Source organism: Platalea leucorodia, assembly GCF_965183815.1.
Source record: "Platalea leucorodia genome assembly, chromosome: 2".
Lineage (NCBI taxonomy): Eukaryota > Metazoa > Chordata > Aves > Pelecaniformes > Threskiornithidae > Platalea > Platalea leucorodia.
In genome coordinates, this window is record NC_138824.1 from 85301991 (window position 1) to 85319236 (window position 17246).

General features: G+C 40.0%; 1 protein-coding gene across 4 annotated transcripts in view; it reads right to left on the reverse strand.

Moving 5' to 3' along the window:
• The window catches only part of SH3KBP1 (SH3 domain containing kinase binding protein 1), a 237564-nt gene that overhangs the window by 140007 nt on the left and 80311 nt on the right, over positions 1-17246 (reverse strand). For all 4 annotated transcript variants that reach the window (XM_082334033.1, XM_082334034.1, XM_082334035.1 and 1 more), the window contains one exon: positions 13293-13416. In XM_082334033.1, coding sequence (XP_082190159.1) covers positions 13293-13416 — 124 coding nt within the window. The remainder of the gene's footprint in view (positions 1-13292; positions 13417-17246) is intronic.

Here is a 17246-nt window from a genome sequence, read left to right on the forward strand (position 1 = left end):
CCAAAAAGTGTCCACTCCCACATTAAATATCCTTTGGTCCCAAAGTTGCTGTAGCTTGCATTATGTTTCTAAATAAACTTCAAATAACCACTTGAGCAGTGTGCCACTCTTGCATTAAGCAATGAATTTCACAACACAAATGGTGGGGAAGCCCCAGAACACAGCAAAAGCAGATAGTTCAGACAAACTTATGCACTGGATTTTAATCACTCTCCTCCTTTCCAGACATGGTCAGTTCACACTTGCATCCCCAGTTTTTTGCCACAGAACTTCCTACACCTGACTGCCAAACATGTGCTTGTTGAGTTTTGTGTCTTCATACCAAAAGCTTCTCTGCCTTTTAATTTCTGTAATTCTATTTTCTACATGTGGCATGGTAACTTTCCATAAAAAATTCAGAGCAGTAAGTGATTAACAAATTAAACATTCTGTCTTCTAGTCAAGGGATTTATTTCCAGCCATCTTTCTAATGACCTTCACTTACCCTGTATTTTCAGCTTTTTGCTAGTTTTCAGTGGGTTTTAAATTAGACACTGAAAGATTTCTGTACAGAAATAACCCATTCTTACTACATTGTACCAAATGCCAACTTCTAAGCTGTACCTAACTTCCCATCAAAAACCTCTTTTGCTTTGCTTTGCAAGTCCCTCATCCAGTGGCTAACCCAGATTTTCCCCCTTCATGATGCATCTGAGCATGTCACACTTGTGTGACTCTTCACCCTAACACCCTTCGGCTCTGCCTCCAGGGTCACAACCATTCCACTTCTGACAACCTGCTGTGAGTAGTGACGACTTCATGTCAGTTCTGATCTGTGCAAGGATGAAACTTCCTGCCAAATTCACTAATTCCTGGAATCCAGTTGCACAGCTCTCCTAACTCTATCGAAGGATTCAACTGCACCCAAGATCCCCTACTGAACCTGCTACCAAACCTTTCCTTAATACTTACCTTTTTTCCCCACAGCAGCATTCACCCAAACTACTTCTATCCCTGTGTCTTAGCACTGGGCCACCTCCACAAACTGTCACCAGGACGCTGCCTAAGACTCCTTAATGTCATGTTAATCAACACGCTAGAGCTCTCCATGTTGAACTGAGCAATTTCTTCTAGTTTACTGTCCCTCTCTTTTTTGGGTCTGTTTTCCTTAAACAAGAGTTTTCCAGACTTCCGACGTCAGGCAAGGCAAGCAGGCTGGTTTCATACCTTGCCATCTTGGTAGCCTTTTTGATGGCATCTGTACACCCATCACTACTTGTCTGCTCACCCTCTGCTTCTGAATCATACAGTCTATTACAAAACTATTTTGTCAGCTGTTATGCTGATGCATTTGTGCAATAATATTACTTTTATTTGTGAAAATGTTAGTTTTATTTGGGAAAGCAAAAGTAATAAAAAAGTGCTCAAAATGCACTTTGTGCATTTGAAAGCACCTTATCAGGTTTACAATTTTTTTGGCACTATCAGTTTCCATTTTTCAGTGGGTTTTTCATACAATGCATAGGAGAATATCAATTTGCATAGAAATAAAAATGTAAGTGCAGGACTACTCAAGCTGACAGTGCAATTGAGGTACACATTAAAAGAAACTCCTTCACCTTAAAATAACTAAAAAAAAAAAAATCTGTCTAGGTTTAAAGTTTGTAATGTCTCAACACCTTTTTTAGTTTTGCAGGAATAAACACTATCTTCTCCTAAAAATAGCTCTCAAGTTCCTCTTGTCTTTTCCATTACACTTGCTACATGAATGAGAAGTTACTTCCTCCAAGTTAAAAGCTGTGAATAAATAGGCCTCTGGCTCAAGTCAGCTGCGTCTGTAATGAAATTCATCTCCAGAATGGTTTTGTGGTTACAAGACAAAGAGTGGGGAGAAGGGTTCTGTATAAGAAGGATTCTGTACCCAACTGCAATGCTGTTTTTTTGGACACTGACCAAGCCATATACCTCCCCAACACAGGAGAAAAGTGAAGAGCAATATCGACCATTCAAACTAACAAGACAGCATGCTTGTTTTCTTTAGCAGAAAATTTAACCAAATGACCATGAACCATCTTTGGAAAAGTTTGACAAACCATCACGCTCTCATAGCACTTTCAGAATGATTTTCATCTACAACCAAATAAAAAGCAGCACTGCTGCTCCCTCTGCTTCTCCCAGCTCCTGCTACACTCCTTGCCGCCCTGTCAGATCAAGTGCTTGTCCAGCAGTGTGAGGAGGTAGACAGTGAACTGACCCACTATTAGAAACAACCTCTGCATTTTTCTTGCTAGTTTAATGTTAACCTCGATCTTTCTCCTTGTCTGGCCCACCATGCAGCCAAACACCTGTACCAGAACACAGGAAGAAGAAAATCAGGAAAGATGGCTCTTTTTTTGGTGGCAGTGCTAGCTTAACATGTTCCTGAAACTACAGCCTCAAGCTAACCTTTCAACATTTATTGCTTTTATTTTCCACTACTCTATTTGCTCAATAGCTGCCAGGCATGTGAGTGAATCTTTTGGTTTTACTTAGGTCACTGGAGCTTTTTTTTTTGTTTAAATCATTTCCTGGACACTTCCTGACCTCTTATGAATTCCCAGAAGTAACCATGACCTGTGTAATTTAGGATAAAACTTTGCTGAGTCAGTAGTCTAACAGAGAATTCCTAGGCCTGAAAAAAATACTGAGTCTTAGGATTATAGTTGCAAAATGAAGCAATAATGGCTGACATTGCATCTTGCAGCTTTTGAAGAGCTAGATACCAGACTACATAGGTCAAGGACATCTGGAATCTGGCAGGAGTCTAACAGAAGTCTACACAAGGTACACGTGGTACTAAATGAATTAGGGAAGTACAAAAATACAGCATTTAAAGTTATTTAAAAGGAATGGAATATCTGGTGCTAATGACTGAATCCTGTGGGGGGGTACTTTAATTGGTTATTTTACCACTGAAATATCCACAATGAATGCATGACAGAGGACGACAGCCAACAGGAAAATACATGACCTAGTGTAAAAAAGAACTGCTTGAATGTATCTGATGGCTTAAATTCAAGCTACTGGACAGCTAGGATGCTACTGTACCCTGTCTGATCACTAAACACAGTGTTATCCCTGTCAGATACTGTAGCGCACTACTCAAGAAATCTGAGAAATGAATACAGTGCCAGGTTGAGCACTGTATGGGTACAAAGCTGACAAAATCTGGTCCCTAGAGAAAACAGTATCAAAACTAGATTCTGGAGCAGCCAAGTATTGCTGGGGGGAAGCAGATGTGTATCCTGGCCTGCCATGGGTGGCCTGGGGTCCTTGCAGGTGCCATAACAGCTAAAACCATGAGGGGTCTTCACTGGGGCAATGCAGCCCAGGCAGAGGACCATGCTAGAGGCACTACACCCCCTGTGACTTCAAAACTCATTCCCAGCTAATTTGGGCATCTGCAGGAGCTACCGCTCACCATGAGGACCTCTGCCCAATCTCCGTTTCAGTTTCTAAATAAAGGCAGCGCTGAAGTTAGGAAATAACGGCTCTTGCTGTGTGACAGATAATAACAAACTTTCCTGTCACAATCTTGCACTTGGGGCCAAGAATCAGCAATCAGCCACTTGTCAGCACTTCCATGCTTCACTCCCTTGTCAAGCACAACCACCCTACCAATGAGCTTGGAAACCAACCATCAGCAGCAACATGCTTCGAATTTTTAAAGAGGATGATATTACAAATTAACACCAAGCAAGAAACAGGCACAACCGTGTATTTCTAATTGAAAACAGAATGCAGAAAGATACAGAATAGGAACTATTGCAAACTACTGGTGCATCTTGACTGTGAAATAACATTAGAAAGCCGTGAGATAACCATAAAAAAATATGGTAAACAGTACAATACATCACAACGCACCACTAACAACAGCACAACTTTCCATGCTGTGAGCACCTTGATAATGGCGGAGTAGGCTGTAAGGGAGGAAATTCTGAAATAAGACAAAACATGCATGAAGTACTCAATTAATAAAATTCAGGAAACTTCATGCCAGTGGAAACAAGAAATATACTTTTGCAGGCATAGTATCTTGTTACTCGAGTCACTGCACCTACATAATATAGGAATCTGAAGATGGAAAGCCTATGTAGCTAATAATGCCATCCTACTCAGAATAATCCAAACCATGCATTATCAAAAGTCTGATACCTCCTATCTGTTTTTCAAATCTAGTTATAGCAAAGCAAACTTCCCTAACTTCAGGGGCTTTTAACCAGATGAATCGAAGTATTTCACACTGTGTGTGAAAAATAATTAAAATAAACGCAGTGACAAGTTCATTCCAGGCATGTCACTTTATCAGAAGAAAGTTTTTAAAGCCTATATCAATTCCTGGAAGTAAAATGTTTCACAGAATCTATCACAGATCATACAACAGCACAAACAACGTGCTTTACGGGCAATACTTTCACATAGTTTCTCGTCACTTGCAGCCAACAGCAAAGCTTTGCTTAAAGCACTCTAGATGTTGTATACGTGCACACAAGAAAGGGAGTAAGGCAAGAGAACAAGTGAAAAAATACCTGTGGCAAAGCACATTCAGAGTTAAATCCTCCCCACAGATGCACACTCCTAACCAAACCCCAGCCTGGCAGCTGATTCACAGAGGTCCCCCCAGCAGCGTACTTCTAAGCAGAACTCTCTGCTCAGCTCTCCTAAACCTCCAAGGCGGTGACAACCCTTCCCTACCAGCAGCAACAGTTCATTTTTGCTGTGTACATTCTTGTCACTGTCTGCAGAAGTTTAACCCAACTTGGGCTTATAAATATCATGCCATCAGAAGAGGAAGCTCTTGAATAATGACTGTAGGTTCCTTCTGGTCCAAGCAGGCACAGGTCAAAAAATTTTCTGCACTGAAGGGATTCAACAGCAGCAGAACAAGCCACTCTATCCCAATGCAAAGAGCACAAGTATGGAGCTGGTTTTAAAAAACACGATCATAGAAAAAAGTACACAGGCGTATGTTTACATTAAGCTTTCACATACATCCAAAAATCTTCTTTACAGAGGGGTGCTTACTGGGTTAAGAACAAATTCTCAGACCAATCATTTATACAAATTATTTAGGTCTTCAATTCATGTCACATGACACTACAATTTGAAGGAGACCCAAGGGAGCTGTTGACAGGCACTGCTTCTCACCTACAACCCCAGAAATCATTCAAAGGTTTTTATGGTTGTCACAGGAGCCAGAAACCTTCCACTGCCTCAGTATGCTGATTAGTGCTGCAACTTATCATAGTACAGCTGGCTCTTATCACTACCTACAGGTGACGGGGGAAAGATGTCAACAGCTGCACAGCCCTGATTCCAGCCCAGCAGGGAAGGCTAGCACCAGTTCCCTGTCCCCATAAAAGCAACACAGCTCCATCCCAGCTACCATCCAAGCAAGCAAAGGTAAAGCAGCACTGAACTAAGGACCTGCCTGTCAGTGTGACAGCATGCTTAGATGGGCACATTTAACTTAGCAGTTACAAATTCATCAAGATTAACTCTAGGAAAGACAAGACAAGGATTCTTGACCCAGTTTAAAGTACACTGGCAAAGTTTCATAGCTCATGGAAAAGATGTTAGTTTGCACAGTCAAAGTATACTCTCTTGACCCCAAATTTTAATTCCAGATAGGGTTATGTTTTATACTCCATGACAGCACCCCTGCATTGTTCCTTTGCTTTCATTGTCTCTACCACAGAATAGGAAATCTGACTGTCTCCTATCACAGCTGCCAGATACGAGGTGTAGATACTCCAAGCTGGGCACTGGGAAACATACAGTGACCCCCGTGACTCGCTCCAAGGCTCAGTTTCAGGTGAGCCACCCTGCTCGTCTTCTGCCATTCCTTAATCACACAAAGGTGTGAGGGGGAACAGGCGAGAAAGGTTGGTCTGCTAATTTTCAAATCAAGTTACCCACACTGTTCTTGAAAATCCCACACCACCTAGATGAAAGGCTAAAGGAGACAGACACAGACAGCTACACCCAGGAGGCAGAAGATCAGGGACAGACCTCAAAGTCAGCTCGGCCTTGTTAGGTGCCAAGTGACTTATTCTACAGCAGCGAGAAGGAGGGAACTGCTGGCAGCAGGGAGACACTTCTCTGCAGAAGCTTGTGAAAAGATAAACAGTCTCTTTTGTGATGGGGAAACTTAGTTTTAAGACAAGAGGAAGCTTCAAACTTTTGCTGTTGCTGTTACTCTAACAAGAATGGCTTATTAGTATTATTTTATTGGTTTTGGCTTGTGTTAAAGGAGATTTCAGCGTAACTGCTAATAGAAAAACTTTTTGCACCTGATTTTGACAACAGATTTGCTCCTGACTAGTACCTTTTGGACAACTATCATATATTGTGATACACGTGAACTAGCAAATTCTAGTACAACTGTTAGAAGATATATCTGATTTCATTTCATACTTCAGATGCAAAACGTCTTGCAAAGCTTTTAGAAAGGAAAAAAATCCTTTAACTGGTTAAACAAAAATTCATACGTGTTCATGAACGAAAAGATGAAAGTCTGTCAACTGTTTCTTCTAGTGCAGCGTTTTTTACATATTTGCATAAATTACGTGTAAAAAGACTTCTCCTTGTTCTTTCAACTGTCCCTGTAGCCCTATTCCACCACTTCACCTATTCCCTCTCACTCTATTCCTTAAAAATTCATTTATCTCTGCTTTCCCATTGATATAAATATACTTTGGGATCTACCTTTAAAAATAACAACCAACACACCTAACTCATGTCCTCATTTGCCTCCATAACTACCTCCCTCTCTTTCATCTGTAAGCTGCTCAGAATGCCAATCAGTGACTGCTCTCCCACGTCTCTTCAGACTCTGTATGAAAAGGTCATCTTCTGCCTCTTTTCTGTCCTGGGTGTCAGCATCCAACAGTGCCTGTTAAATTTTAAACCCAATGTTGTCACAATTTTCTCCATATGGCCCTCCCAATTTCCAAATGCAGATCCAGATTTGAATCTTCCATTAAAACAAGTGTCCTCTGTCTACAAGAAACCTGAAGAGAGTTAGCGTGCTAGCAGTCATCCAAATACTGCATCTTCCCTTGTACTATTCTTTTTTTTTAGCTGTCTGTTACCTTGTTTCGTATATATATACATACACACACAGGTGTATGTATAGTTAACTCCTTGAAGCAGTGGCTGTATTTTTGTTCAGCGTTTTTACAGCATGGTCCATAAATGGGATTCCTAGAGCTAAACATGTGACACACAAGAAGATGGTCACCTAGGCAAACAGAAAATGCCCAGAGGATAGAATTAACTTGGAATTACAATTCAAACCAAGAGGGATTTCTACAAGTGACTTCTACAGGCTGCTCCTGTACAGAGCCTCATGATATTCACTAGGATCCCACACCAGTGGCTGGATTCAACCATACCAAATTGCAGAAGCTACATCAGGGCTCAGCATTTGTGCATTTTGCAAGAAGGAATAATTGAAAAGAAAGGGTAGACACTTAGAATAAAAGGAAGATGGGGGGCACTGCACAGTAAACAACAGGAAAAGCAATGATCTCACTGGAATAAGCTATTAGAATCTGGACAGATAATGAAACCTTCACCGAAAACCAGGGCAGCAAATGACCATAACATAGAAAAAAGTTTAGATTTTAAATATATTAAGTCACTATTTAAATAGGACTCATAAACAAGATCTGCTTGAAAAGAATGACTGAGCACCCATTCCACTGTTGCCAAGCAGACAACATTGAGATCTTTCTCCCAGACAAAAAAAAAAAAAAAATCATGTCTATGGTCAACAGACTAATCTCAAATTTAGAACAATGGTAATACCTCTCTCTGTATTCCTGTTCTACAGAATAAGCCTATTTTAGGCAGATTTCACAGTATAGTTACAACTACAAACGAAACCCCAAGAGAACTAAACTCATTTTACAGCATCAGACAGATAATGCAGTAATTTTAAAGTGCACTGTTTTATGATTTCCCTTACTATATAAATGCATTTATATGAAAGGATATTGAATCCAAAAGCATGGCCCCATGATGCGAGGAAGAACGTTCACATATTAGACAACTACCCCTCATCTGAACGCATCTTATTCATCAGCTCTGAAATTAGCTATAATCCATGCACATTAAATGTCCCCTCACTTTCTCTACTGAGAGTTATTTTTCATCAGAAGAAAAGAATCATTAAACTAAAATGCTAGAGAGAATCATCATTTTTCCATGTATTCTCTACAGGTTGCATGTATAAAATAACATACCATTTTGAATAATCAAAAGGGAACTTTACCAAGTAGAGATCTTTCCTCTGGCATAGCATGGAGCCCTTCTCACCTGCCTCCAGAAAAAATTTGTTAAACCACTACAGATCACACACACCACACACACATCAAGTTTCTTTCTGGCTGCCACCCACACGTTGGGCACAGACCAGTGCCTTTTCCTGCCTCTCTGAACTGAAAGCAGTGCCTTTCAGTGCAGAGTAGCTTACTTGAGGGTAAAAATTATCCAAGTATTTATTTTCAAGAAACAGTACTTTTAAAGGAAATGTGTATTATCTGAGACACTACTTATGCATATACAGATATGGTATTTAAACTCAAAGAATAAATATTTTGCTAAATTCGAGTTTCCTGTGCCATTAATTTTTAATGTCTCATTTTGGGTTTGTGTCATATGTTATATGCATATTTTAACCTTAATAAGCTGAGAAGTATGTTCTTGTGCATATGTGTGTAAACTGTATGCTGATTATACACCAATTAGCTGATCTTAAAAACAAAAAGGATTTTTTTTCATGCTTGCTATAATTTCTCTGAAGTTGGCAGTATTTGCAAGGGAACACCAAAGCCTGCCTGTGCAGAAGCCCTGAACAGATAAACAGCAGAGAGATAATCCAACCCAAAGGCAGCTGAATGCCTTCTAACTTCCTGTGTTTGAAAGGAAAACCAAAGCTGAGCGTACTGAAGGTCAGACACCTCATCAAACACGACTGGCACATGACAAAGGCAGTCGTTCGCACTAGGTTTAGCAATAAAGGATTTTATTAAGGAAATTTTGAGGTTTGCCTTTTTGTTGAAAAATATGACCAGAACCATAGCTTACACATATTACTTAATATAGAACTCAGAGTCGACACACTCATGTGCTGAGTCTCCACCAGCTTGTCTTTTTAATAAATGGGGTGTCTTTTTGTATCCAAATAATCATAAAACTATTGAACCAAACAATGAAGCATTTTTCTTGTAAAACTCTTTTTCCATTTCTCTAATTCACAAAAATAGACTTACATCTCAGTTTTGCATACAACAGATTTGTTATTTATTCATAATATAAACCTATTACATCATCAAATCTACTTTCACAAAACTCTCCCTTTTAGGATAGGATGTGACTTCTCTTTATTATTTAAATGTAGGGTGGAAGGTAAAAATAAATAATTCCCAAGAGAACTAGAAAAAACATTTCCTTGCTTTCAGTGTTTGGCTCTGATTAAGAACATGTAACACATGATGAGCTGTTCCAGATTTGCTGGCTTGCATAACCTCAGTGCAGACTGCATTTACAGTTTATATAAAACAAATACATCTGGCAAGGCAATATATCTTTTCCTCAAATATTTTTACTTGTCTAACAATTGTTGTTAGTTTACTTACAAAATACAGCCTATCAACTCCAGTTTTGCAATTTGGCCTATGCAAGTGGGTTCCTATTCCCAGATACACAAAACACCGCAATGAATAGGATACTTAAAAATAGGATACTCAAAAATCAGAGCAAAACTCTCCTAAAATAAGCCATAGCCTTTTAAGCTCACTGCATGCAAGTTTCCATTATGTCCCTTTATACCTGGATGAAGATCGTACTGAATTCATGGCAGATCTGAAACAGTCGCACAACTTCGGATCTGGTTTTAGATTTTGAAAGTTAACTTAGAAAAGATGGAATTTCACCATGTTGGAAAAGCATTTAAAAAAAAAAAAAAAAAGATATCTTTCAGTGTTTTCCTGTTCCAAGACCTGACTGTAATTTTCTTACATTATTAAATAATAGTAACAATAGCAATAATTTCACTTTTTTCAAACAATCTGAAAATGTTCTCAGGGAAGAAAAGGCTTTCCCAACATGTTATTACCAGGGTGCAACAACGCCAATTCTAAATAGAAAACAGGATTTTTTTTTTTTTTAAGTTAGCTTTACAGAAGTTTTAGAACAATAGTTCTATATGCCAACCAAAAATTCTGGAGCAGTGAAAAGATATACTGAAAGACCCACACCTGGCAAAGAAAGGATTTTCTTGGCATATGAACTGTAGGAAGAAGCAAAAGAACGATCCCTCCCAGGTTCTGGCAAAGGATATGCAAGGAAACCACAGCTGACCTTCATACAGCTTCAACAGGTTGTTCAGTGCCACGGCCTTTGTCCCTAGACTGGGGCTGGTAACGCAGCACTGAAGCACCCACCAAAACTAGGCTAGAGCTGCTGCAGCCCTGGGAACTGTCAGGGGAAGCACAAGTACTAACCCAGGCAGGCTACTACCGGTGGCATTACACCAACTTTAAATTGTCCCTAGATTACATCTGTAATCCGAAGCAGTAATGTCCATTACTTATTTGATGAAATAAGCCTTTACAAGAGGCATTTCAATTTACACTGATTTTATTATAAGAACCCCTAATTTAGATACAGTGCTTAGAAATAATTAGCATGAACAAACAAGATACAAAGTTGGATCCTAAATATCTTTTTTGTTCAGAAATCCATTCTGTTCCTCCTAGCTACTTAGATGTTTCTTACAAATAATTTAGCTATTTTCCTTGAATACCAGTGTTGGACACTCGTCAATATTCCTCAAGGAAAAACTCTCTACAAGCCAGAAGCCCAAGAGGCCAAGATTCTTCTGCTCAAAATGCAAATGCCTGCTAAAGTGCTGCTGCTTAAATTAGGCCAACCAAGTTAAGTAGTAAAACTATGCAACGTAACACCATGGCAGTAGAAAAGCACTTATCATCATCTCGGTAATCGAAACAATGCACCAGCACAGACTGGTTCACTCCCACATCACTGGATCTGCTCTGAAGCTCCAAGCAGCAGATTACATTGCCCAAGCAAATAAATAATACTGCCTACTATTTTCACTGCTGAACCGTAGCTAAAGACCTTTAGATGCATCCCTCTCCTCCTCACTTCCTAACAACAAAGCGGGGGCGGGGGGGGGGGGGGGGGGGAAGTACGTTCTTTCAGGTCAGGTCCCATTCTGTGATCAGTAAACAGATTGAGGTAGGGTTTAATAAAAATCACAGCACAAGAACACTTGAAGAAAATAATCCCTGTGGCAATTAGGGCTCCCTCTTCAGTAAAATACTGCAACACTTTTCACAAGGAGATTTGCTGCATAGATCTTAGAAGACTCTTTAATACCGAACACAACAGTAACTACTTGCTTAGCTGTCCTCACTTAAACAAGGCTACTTTGGCACCACGCTCAAACCGACCCCAGAAAAAAAGAGGGGAAGCTCTCTTGCCCTTGTTATGCTCTATGCACCCTTAGCTGTACTGCTCGAGTATGGCATGCTGCAACTGCTTGCTCTGCGGCGATGGAAACAGCTGTGGAGAAGCAGCCAAAATGAAAAATTTACTAACCCTGACACTATGTAGAGGTAGCCATGAGAAGTGCAATCCCCACCAACGAAATCCAATGCAATAACATCCTAATATGAAATTTGCTATTTCCAAACCTATTTCCCTTCCTCAAGCTACAGATCTTTGCATCAGTCTTTGCTTTTCTCCTTTCAATAAATATGAAGTTTTGTATTCTCCAGCTACAGACAGAAGAAGAGAACTTCTTCATCTCCTCGATTCTTTACAGCTTCTGAGCCAGGGGGAAGAAAGAGGAGGAGAAAGCCTGTCCTCTAAGTATCATATTTGGAGTGCTATCCCCTTGTGACTGAACCGAATCTCTGCATCTGCCACAGCTATTAGCCTTCTCCAAATAGCAGCTGAAGCAATATGGAACAGACTTGGTCCCTAGATAGTTTCTCAACTACTCATATGGTTCTGTACAGCAGCCATGAAAAAGAATAATTCTTAGTAATTTAATTCTGCTGTTGCTTGAAAAACCTATGACCCAAAGCAGAAATGTTGGACGTGTCTCCAGATTCAAGATGACATTGCAAACTCAAAAGACACAGCTTTCTGCAATTTATTTCCAATTTTTTCTTTCAGCAGACATCACTCCTTGCAAAAGAGGTGGAGATTACTCCCCCTCACGTTTTAAAGGAAGTCATACATTTTGCAGAAATTATTAAATCTTCCTCACTTGCAGTTGCAAACCTTAGGTTTGAGACCTCTAGTCAAACTGCCAGCTCAAATACAATATTCGCTGATAATATGGAAGAGGAAATTTCCATATGCATAGTCCTAAGAGTATAGAAGACATGCCAAAATGGAAATTACATTACAGCAATGATTAATGACAGCAGATTATTCTGTATAAGACAGCAAGCAAGAAACTGTCCAGTGAATTCTCCAGGAAAAAATATAGCCCATCTCTTGCACATAGCCAATTGTCCTCCCACAAACAAACAGGAGCATAAACATAACCTAAAGAAAAATCCAGCTTTTATATTGCAAAGTTTTTTGTTTGTTTTGGTATTTTTGAGAGGACTGGGAGCTATGGAAAGAGACAGAAGATCTGGAGGCTTTCATTTTAGCAACTCAAAACCCTACATAGGAATCTGCATTGGGTGTTAAGCCAGACATGAAGAGCACGCATTCCAGTCTGAACAGAAGACAGTGATAGACACTTCCCAGGAAACTAATGCGTTAAGCTTTATGTTTTCCACAAATTTTTTTCTTTTTTCTTTTCTTTTTTTTCAAAGTTCTCCGTCAGTAACCAGTCTCTGTCCCAGATAGAACATGAATACGTGAATGTGGCCTGTCATCACTGTGTAAAAAACTCCATATATGCAAGCTGTCAGTTCCTTACTTTAATAAGCTTTAGTAATCTCCTCACACAGCTTTTCTTAATTAAATGTATCTAGGAAGGATTTTTTTAAGAAGAAAGGGATGTCTGTGCAAATTAATGTGGAAATATTAGATATAATACATGCATCCATATGCCAGTCTAAGAGGACAATGAGATATATATATTTTTTTAAAATTATTCCTGCTATGCCTGTACAGTTAAATAGACTCTAGCTTTCTTTCTAGAAACAAGGAAGGTTTACATTTTGTTCTTTTAAAGGTCTGAATTTAATCTGCATTTAAGCTTCCATATACTATACCTTTTTTGTTGGTTCTAATAATTGTCTCAGACAACAGTAAAGGGCTTCCATTGGAAACTTCATTTATAGGCTTCTCTGGTGGTTTGTTGGCAGTATTTTCTTTCTTCATGTCCTTCTTTATTTCCTGCAGAAGAAAAGGCAGGTGGAGAGGAAGAAGAAAAAGAAGAAACAGTTAAAAAAAGGTATTAAGGAATATTCTAAATCTCAAGCTCCCAAGATTTCTTAAAACTTCTATGTATACACCTCTGCCTATTCTAATGCTACCTCAAAGACTCTTTATAAGTTGAAATGCCACAAAATTAATTTTCAGTAACTCTTCCAACCGATACTATTTTTTTTCTTTCTAAAAGACATCAATTCCTTATTTATGCGTGAAAATTGTAGGACAGCTTTGCAAATCTCTTTACTAAAGATCACCAAAGCTGAAAGGTGGGAGGAAAAAAAAAAAAAAAAAAAGACTTCTCAGTTTATCCATCAATTAGCTGTACATTTGACGCACAGGGCAGAACTCGGTACAAGTGCTCCTGATGTAAAGGCAGCTAAGTCTGCTTCCCCTCTGTCGAGAAGCCCACAGAAAACAACCACCATAGCAGGAAGAAAAATATTAACTAGGAAAATATGACAAATGTTACCATAATTGGCAGAAGCATATAGAGAGCCTGCTGTCAGAGCCGTTGCTAACACTAACACATTTTGCAGCTGACTACCTTTTAAGGTGATCAACTTCTTTGGCAGCACACAGAGAAAATATATATGGTAGAGTTTCATGAAAGTAAACCCACAGAACACAGCTTCCAAAGACTTCACAGGTAGTGCTTGAGAAGACGCATGCTACCTCTATCGGCTTCTTAGGCAGACTTTAAAGGCCTAGCTGCTTTGTTGTCTATACCTACTTTGCCAAGGCATCCAAAATATCATAGCCTTTCATATATCTTATCTTGAAACACCACTGAGGTAGACAAGTAGCATTACCTCCACTTTATAGACAGGTAACTGACGCACTAAAGAGGCTAAACTATTTGCTTATAACCATGTACCAAAAAATAAGGAAAAAATAAGTTAAGTTTTGGCTCCAAGCTTTGTCCTAGGTCAGAACTGCAGAGCCACTCGGGCTGGGAGGGACGTCAGCAGGTCTCTACTCCAACCTCTGGCTTAAAGCAGGGCTACCTCTGGGGTCAGACGAGGCTCTTCAAGGCTTTGCCCATTTGGGTCTTGAAAACCTCCAAGGACAGAGACCGCACAACCTCACAAGCAACCTGCTCCACTGCTTGACTGCCCTTATAGTGACAAAAATTTTCCTTATACCCAGCCTGAAACTTTCTTTTCAATCCCTGTCTTCTCTCTCCTGTCCTCCCCACCAGGCACCACTGTGAAGAGCCTGGATCTGTCTTCTGGATCACCTCCTTGTGTGTATTGGAAGGTCCCCCCAAAGTTGTCTCTTCTCCAGGCTGAACAAGTCCACCTCATAGAATCATAGAATATCAGGTTGGAAGGGACCTCAAGGATCATCTGGTCCAACCTTTCTAGCACAATCTAGACGAGATGGCCCAGCACCATGTCCAGCTGAGTCTTAAACGTGTTCAGCGTAGCGGAGTCAACCACTTCCCTGGGGAGACTATTCCAATGATTGACCTCCCTCAGCATCTCCTCACAGAGTGCGTGCTCCAGCTCCCACAACCACAGAACTTGCTCCAGTTTATCAATGTCTTTCTTTTACTGGTGGACTCAAAATGGGATGCTGTATTCTGGATGCGGACTAATGAGTGCCAGGTAAAGGAGGATTATCACTTCTCTCAATGTGCGGGCTGTTATTGCAGCCCCAGATGCTGTTGGCTGTGTTTGATGCCAGGGTACACGATTGGCTCATGTTCAGCTTGCTGTCCACCAGGACCCACAGGTCCTTTTCAGCAGAGCTGCTCCCAAACCTATCAGGCCCTACCCTGTATGTCTGCCAGCAATTCCTCCTTCCCAGGGACAGGAACTGGGATTTGACCTTGCTGGATTTCATAAGGTTCCAGTCTGGGTCCCTCTGAACAACAGCCTGGCCTTCCAGCATGTCAACTGCCCCCCTCTGATTTGGTGTCATCTACAAATTTGATGAGGTCTTCTACATTGAGCAAGCATTGGGCGTAGGTGATGGCTTCAGACAAACTCTTTCCCTAGTAAAAAAGCTCTACCGCTCCTCCTCCCTTTCAGCTCTCATACGTTCACTGCCCTCTTCTACATGCCAGTGTAGTAGCAACCTCCACCATCCCACAGCACTGTACCATACACAGGAAATACTGTAGATCTTATTTTCCAGCATATCAGACATGAGCACTAAACCATAGAAAGCAAATTTCTATTTGAAGTTTCTAAAGTTGTTATCTGAGAACAGCATCAAGCAAAACAAGAATTTCCAAGTCACTCTCTGTAAGACGCACTTTAAACCTGAATTTCATAATTGTTTTTTTTTAACCTTTTATGTCCCCAGTCCAATTGGTATTTCAAAGCTGAACTATTAGCTACACAACATTAATACAGTCTTCTGTATCTGCACAAGGCATTTACTGTGTATCCGTATACCATTAGCAGAGATAGATAAAAGTTTTATAAACTGCTGCCCACTGAGGGTACAATGAATATTTTACCTAGTGCCATCACACAGGTAAAATACTGCCTGAAATCCAACTCATCACAGTAACCATCACACTGAAATAACAAATGTGAATGAATATGTGTACGAAAGGTGAATGCGTCTGTGTGATAGATGCTGCTGTTGTTAGAAGAAGAAATATTGCACACAGTTCTTGCATAAAAGTGAACCACAGGATAATTTAAAAACACTGCATGCATTTAGAAGAAAATGTTACATCACTTTCTAAAAAAAATGGACTAGACTAATACATAGATTATTCCATGAGCTTTTTTTCACAGCCTTAAAAATTAAAATATATAATAAATGAGTCCACCCAAAGCTTGTTGTATTGAAGCTTTAAATTTATTTTGCAGCTAGGTGACAAACTCATGGTATATTAAAAAACTATCTACAGTTTAAACAGAATTTGTGAGTCAAACAGCACTCTCATGTGAACAGGACCACAAGACAACAGCCTACAGAAGACCCCATCTTGCCAGAACTTGCTTCCTGTGTGTCGTTAGTGCATTTTTTTTCCATTCTTTATGTCAGAATCAAATCCTCAATTCACAAACTTTGAAACAACAGAACGATGCTTTTATTTTTAAAATCCTATTCGCAACTTCAAAAGTGACAGAGAAAATTGTCTTCTATAAGAGAAAGCAGTGCTGCATCCTCTGCAGATGAATGACTCTGGTGCCTTTGCTGCTGCTTTTTGAGGAAGCCTTGTTTTGCTCCTGAAAAAACCAACAGGAATACGACAAGCCAACTCCCAAACATTGGCATTTGTGTGTAGGGTGGGAAGTCTTACATTTCCTTTCTCGCCCACTACTCATGGAAAAAAGACAGACACACATGCCGACTCCCCGCTAAGCTGAAATTCATATAGAAGGTACAGCATCTTGCAGCCACCAAAATCATCTAAGGATTGCTTTTTTTCTACCTTTCTGGTACTGGTTTGGGCTACTTTTCATCACTGTTTCCTTTGATGCTCATGAGAAGGGTTATAATTTTTCATAGCTACTGCCCACAGTAACATGGCATGTGATCAGCCCCAGCAGCATGAAATTACGGGTCCAGGAGGCAACTGAAAGGAAAAGAGAATTCTCCAAATAGTGAAACAAATCAAGCAAAAGCCAAGCCAGTCCTGCTAAGCTAAAATCTTATCAGAAACATACTCATACTTAGCAATAGCCTATGGGAAGCCCATATCTAAGCAGCTCAGCACACGTTGCAGTAGAGAAGTTATGCCAGCTTTAAGCCACTTGCGCACCTTTTCGATTCCTGGTCTAAGTCTATAGCACGGGACTTAAAAACATACAATCAAAGCCAAACAA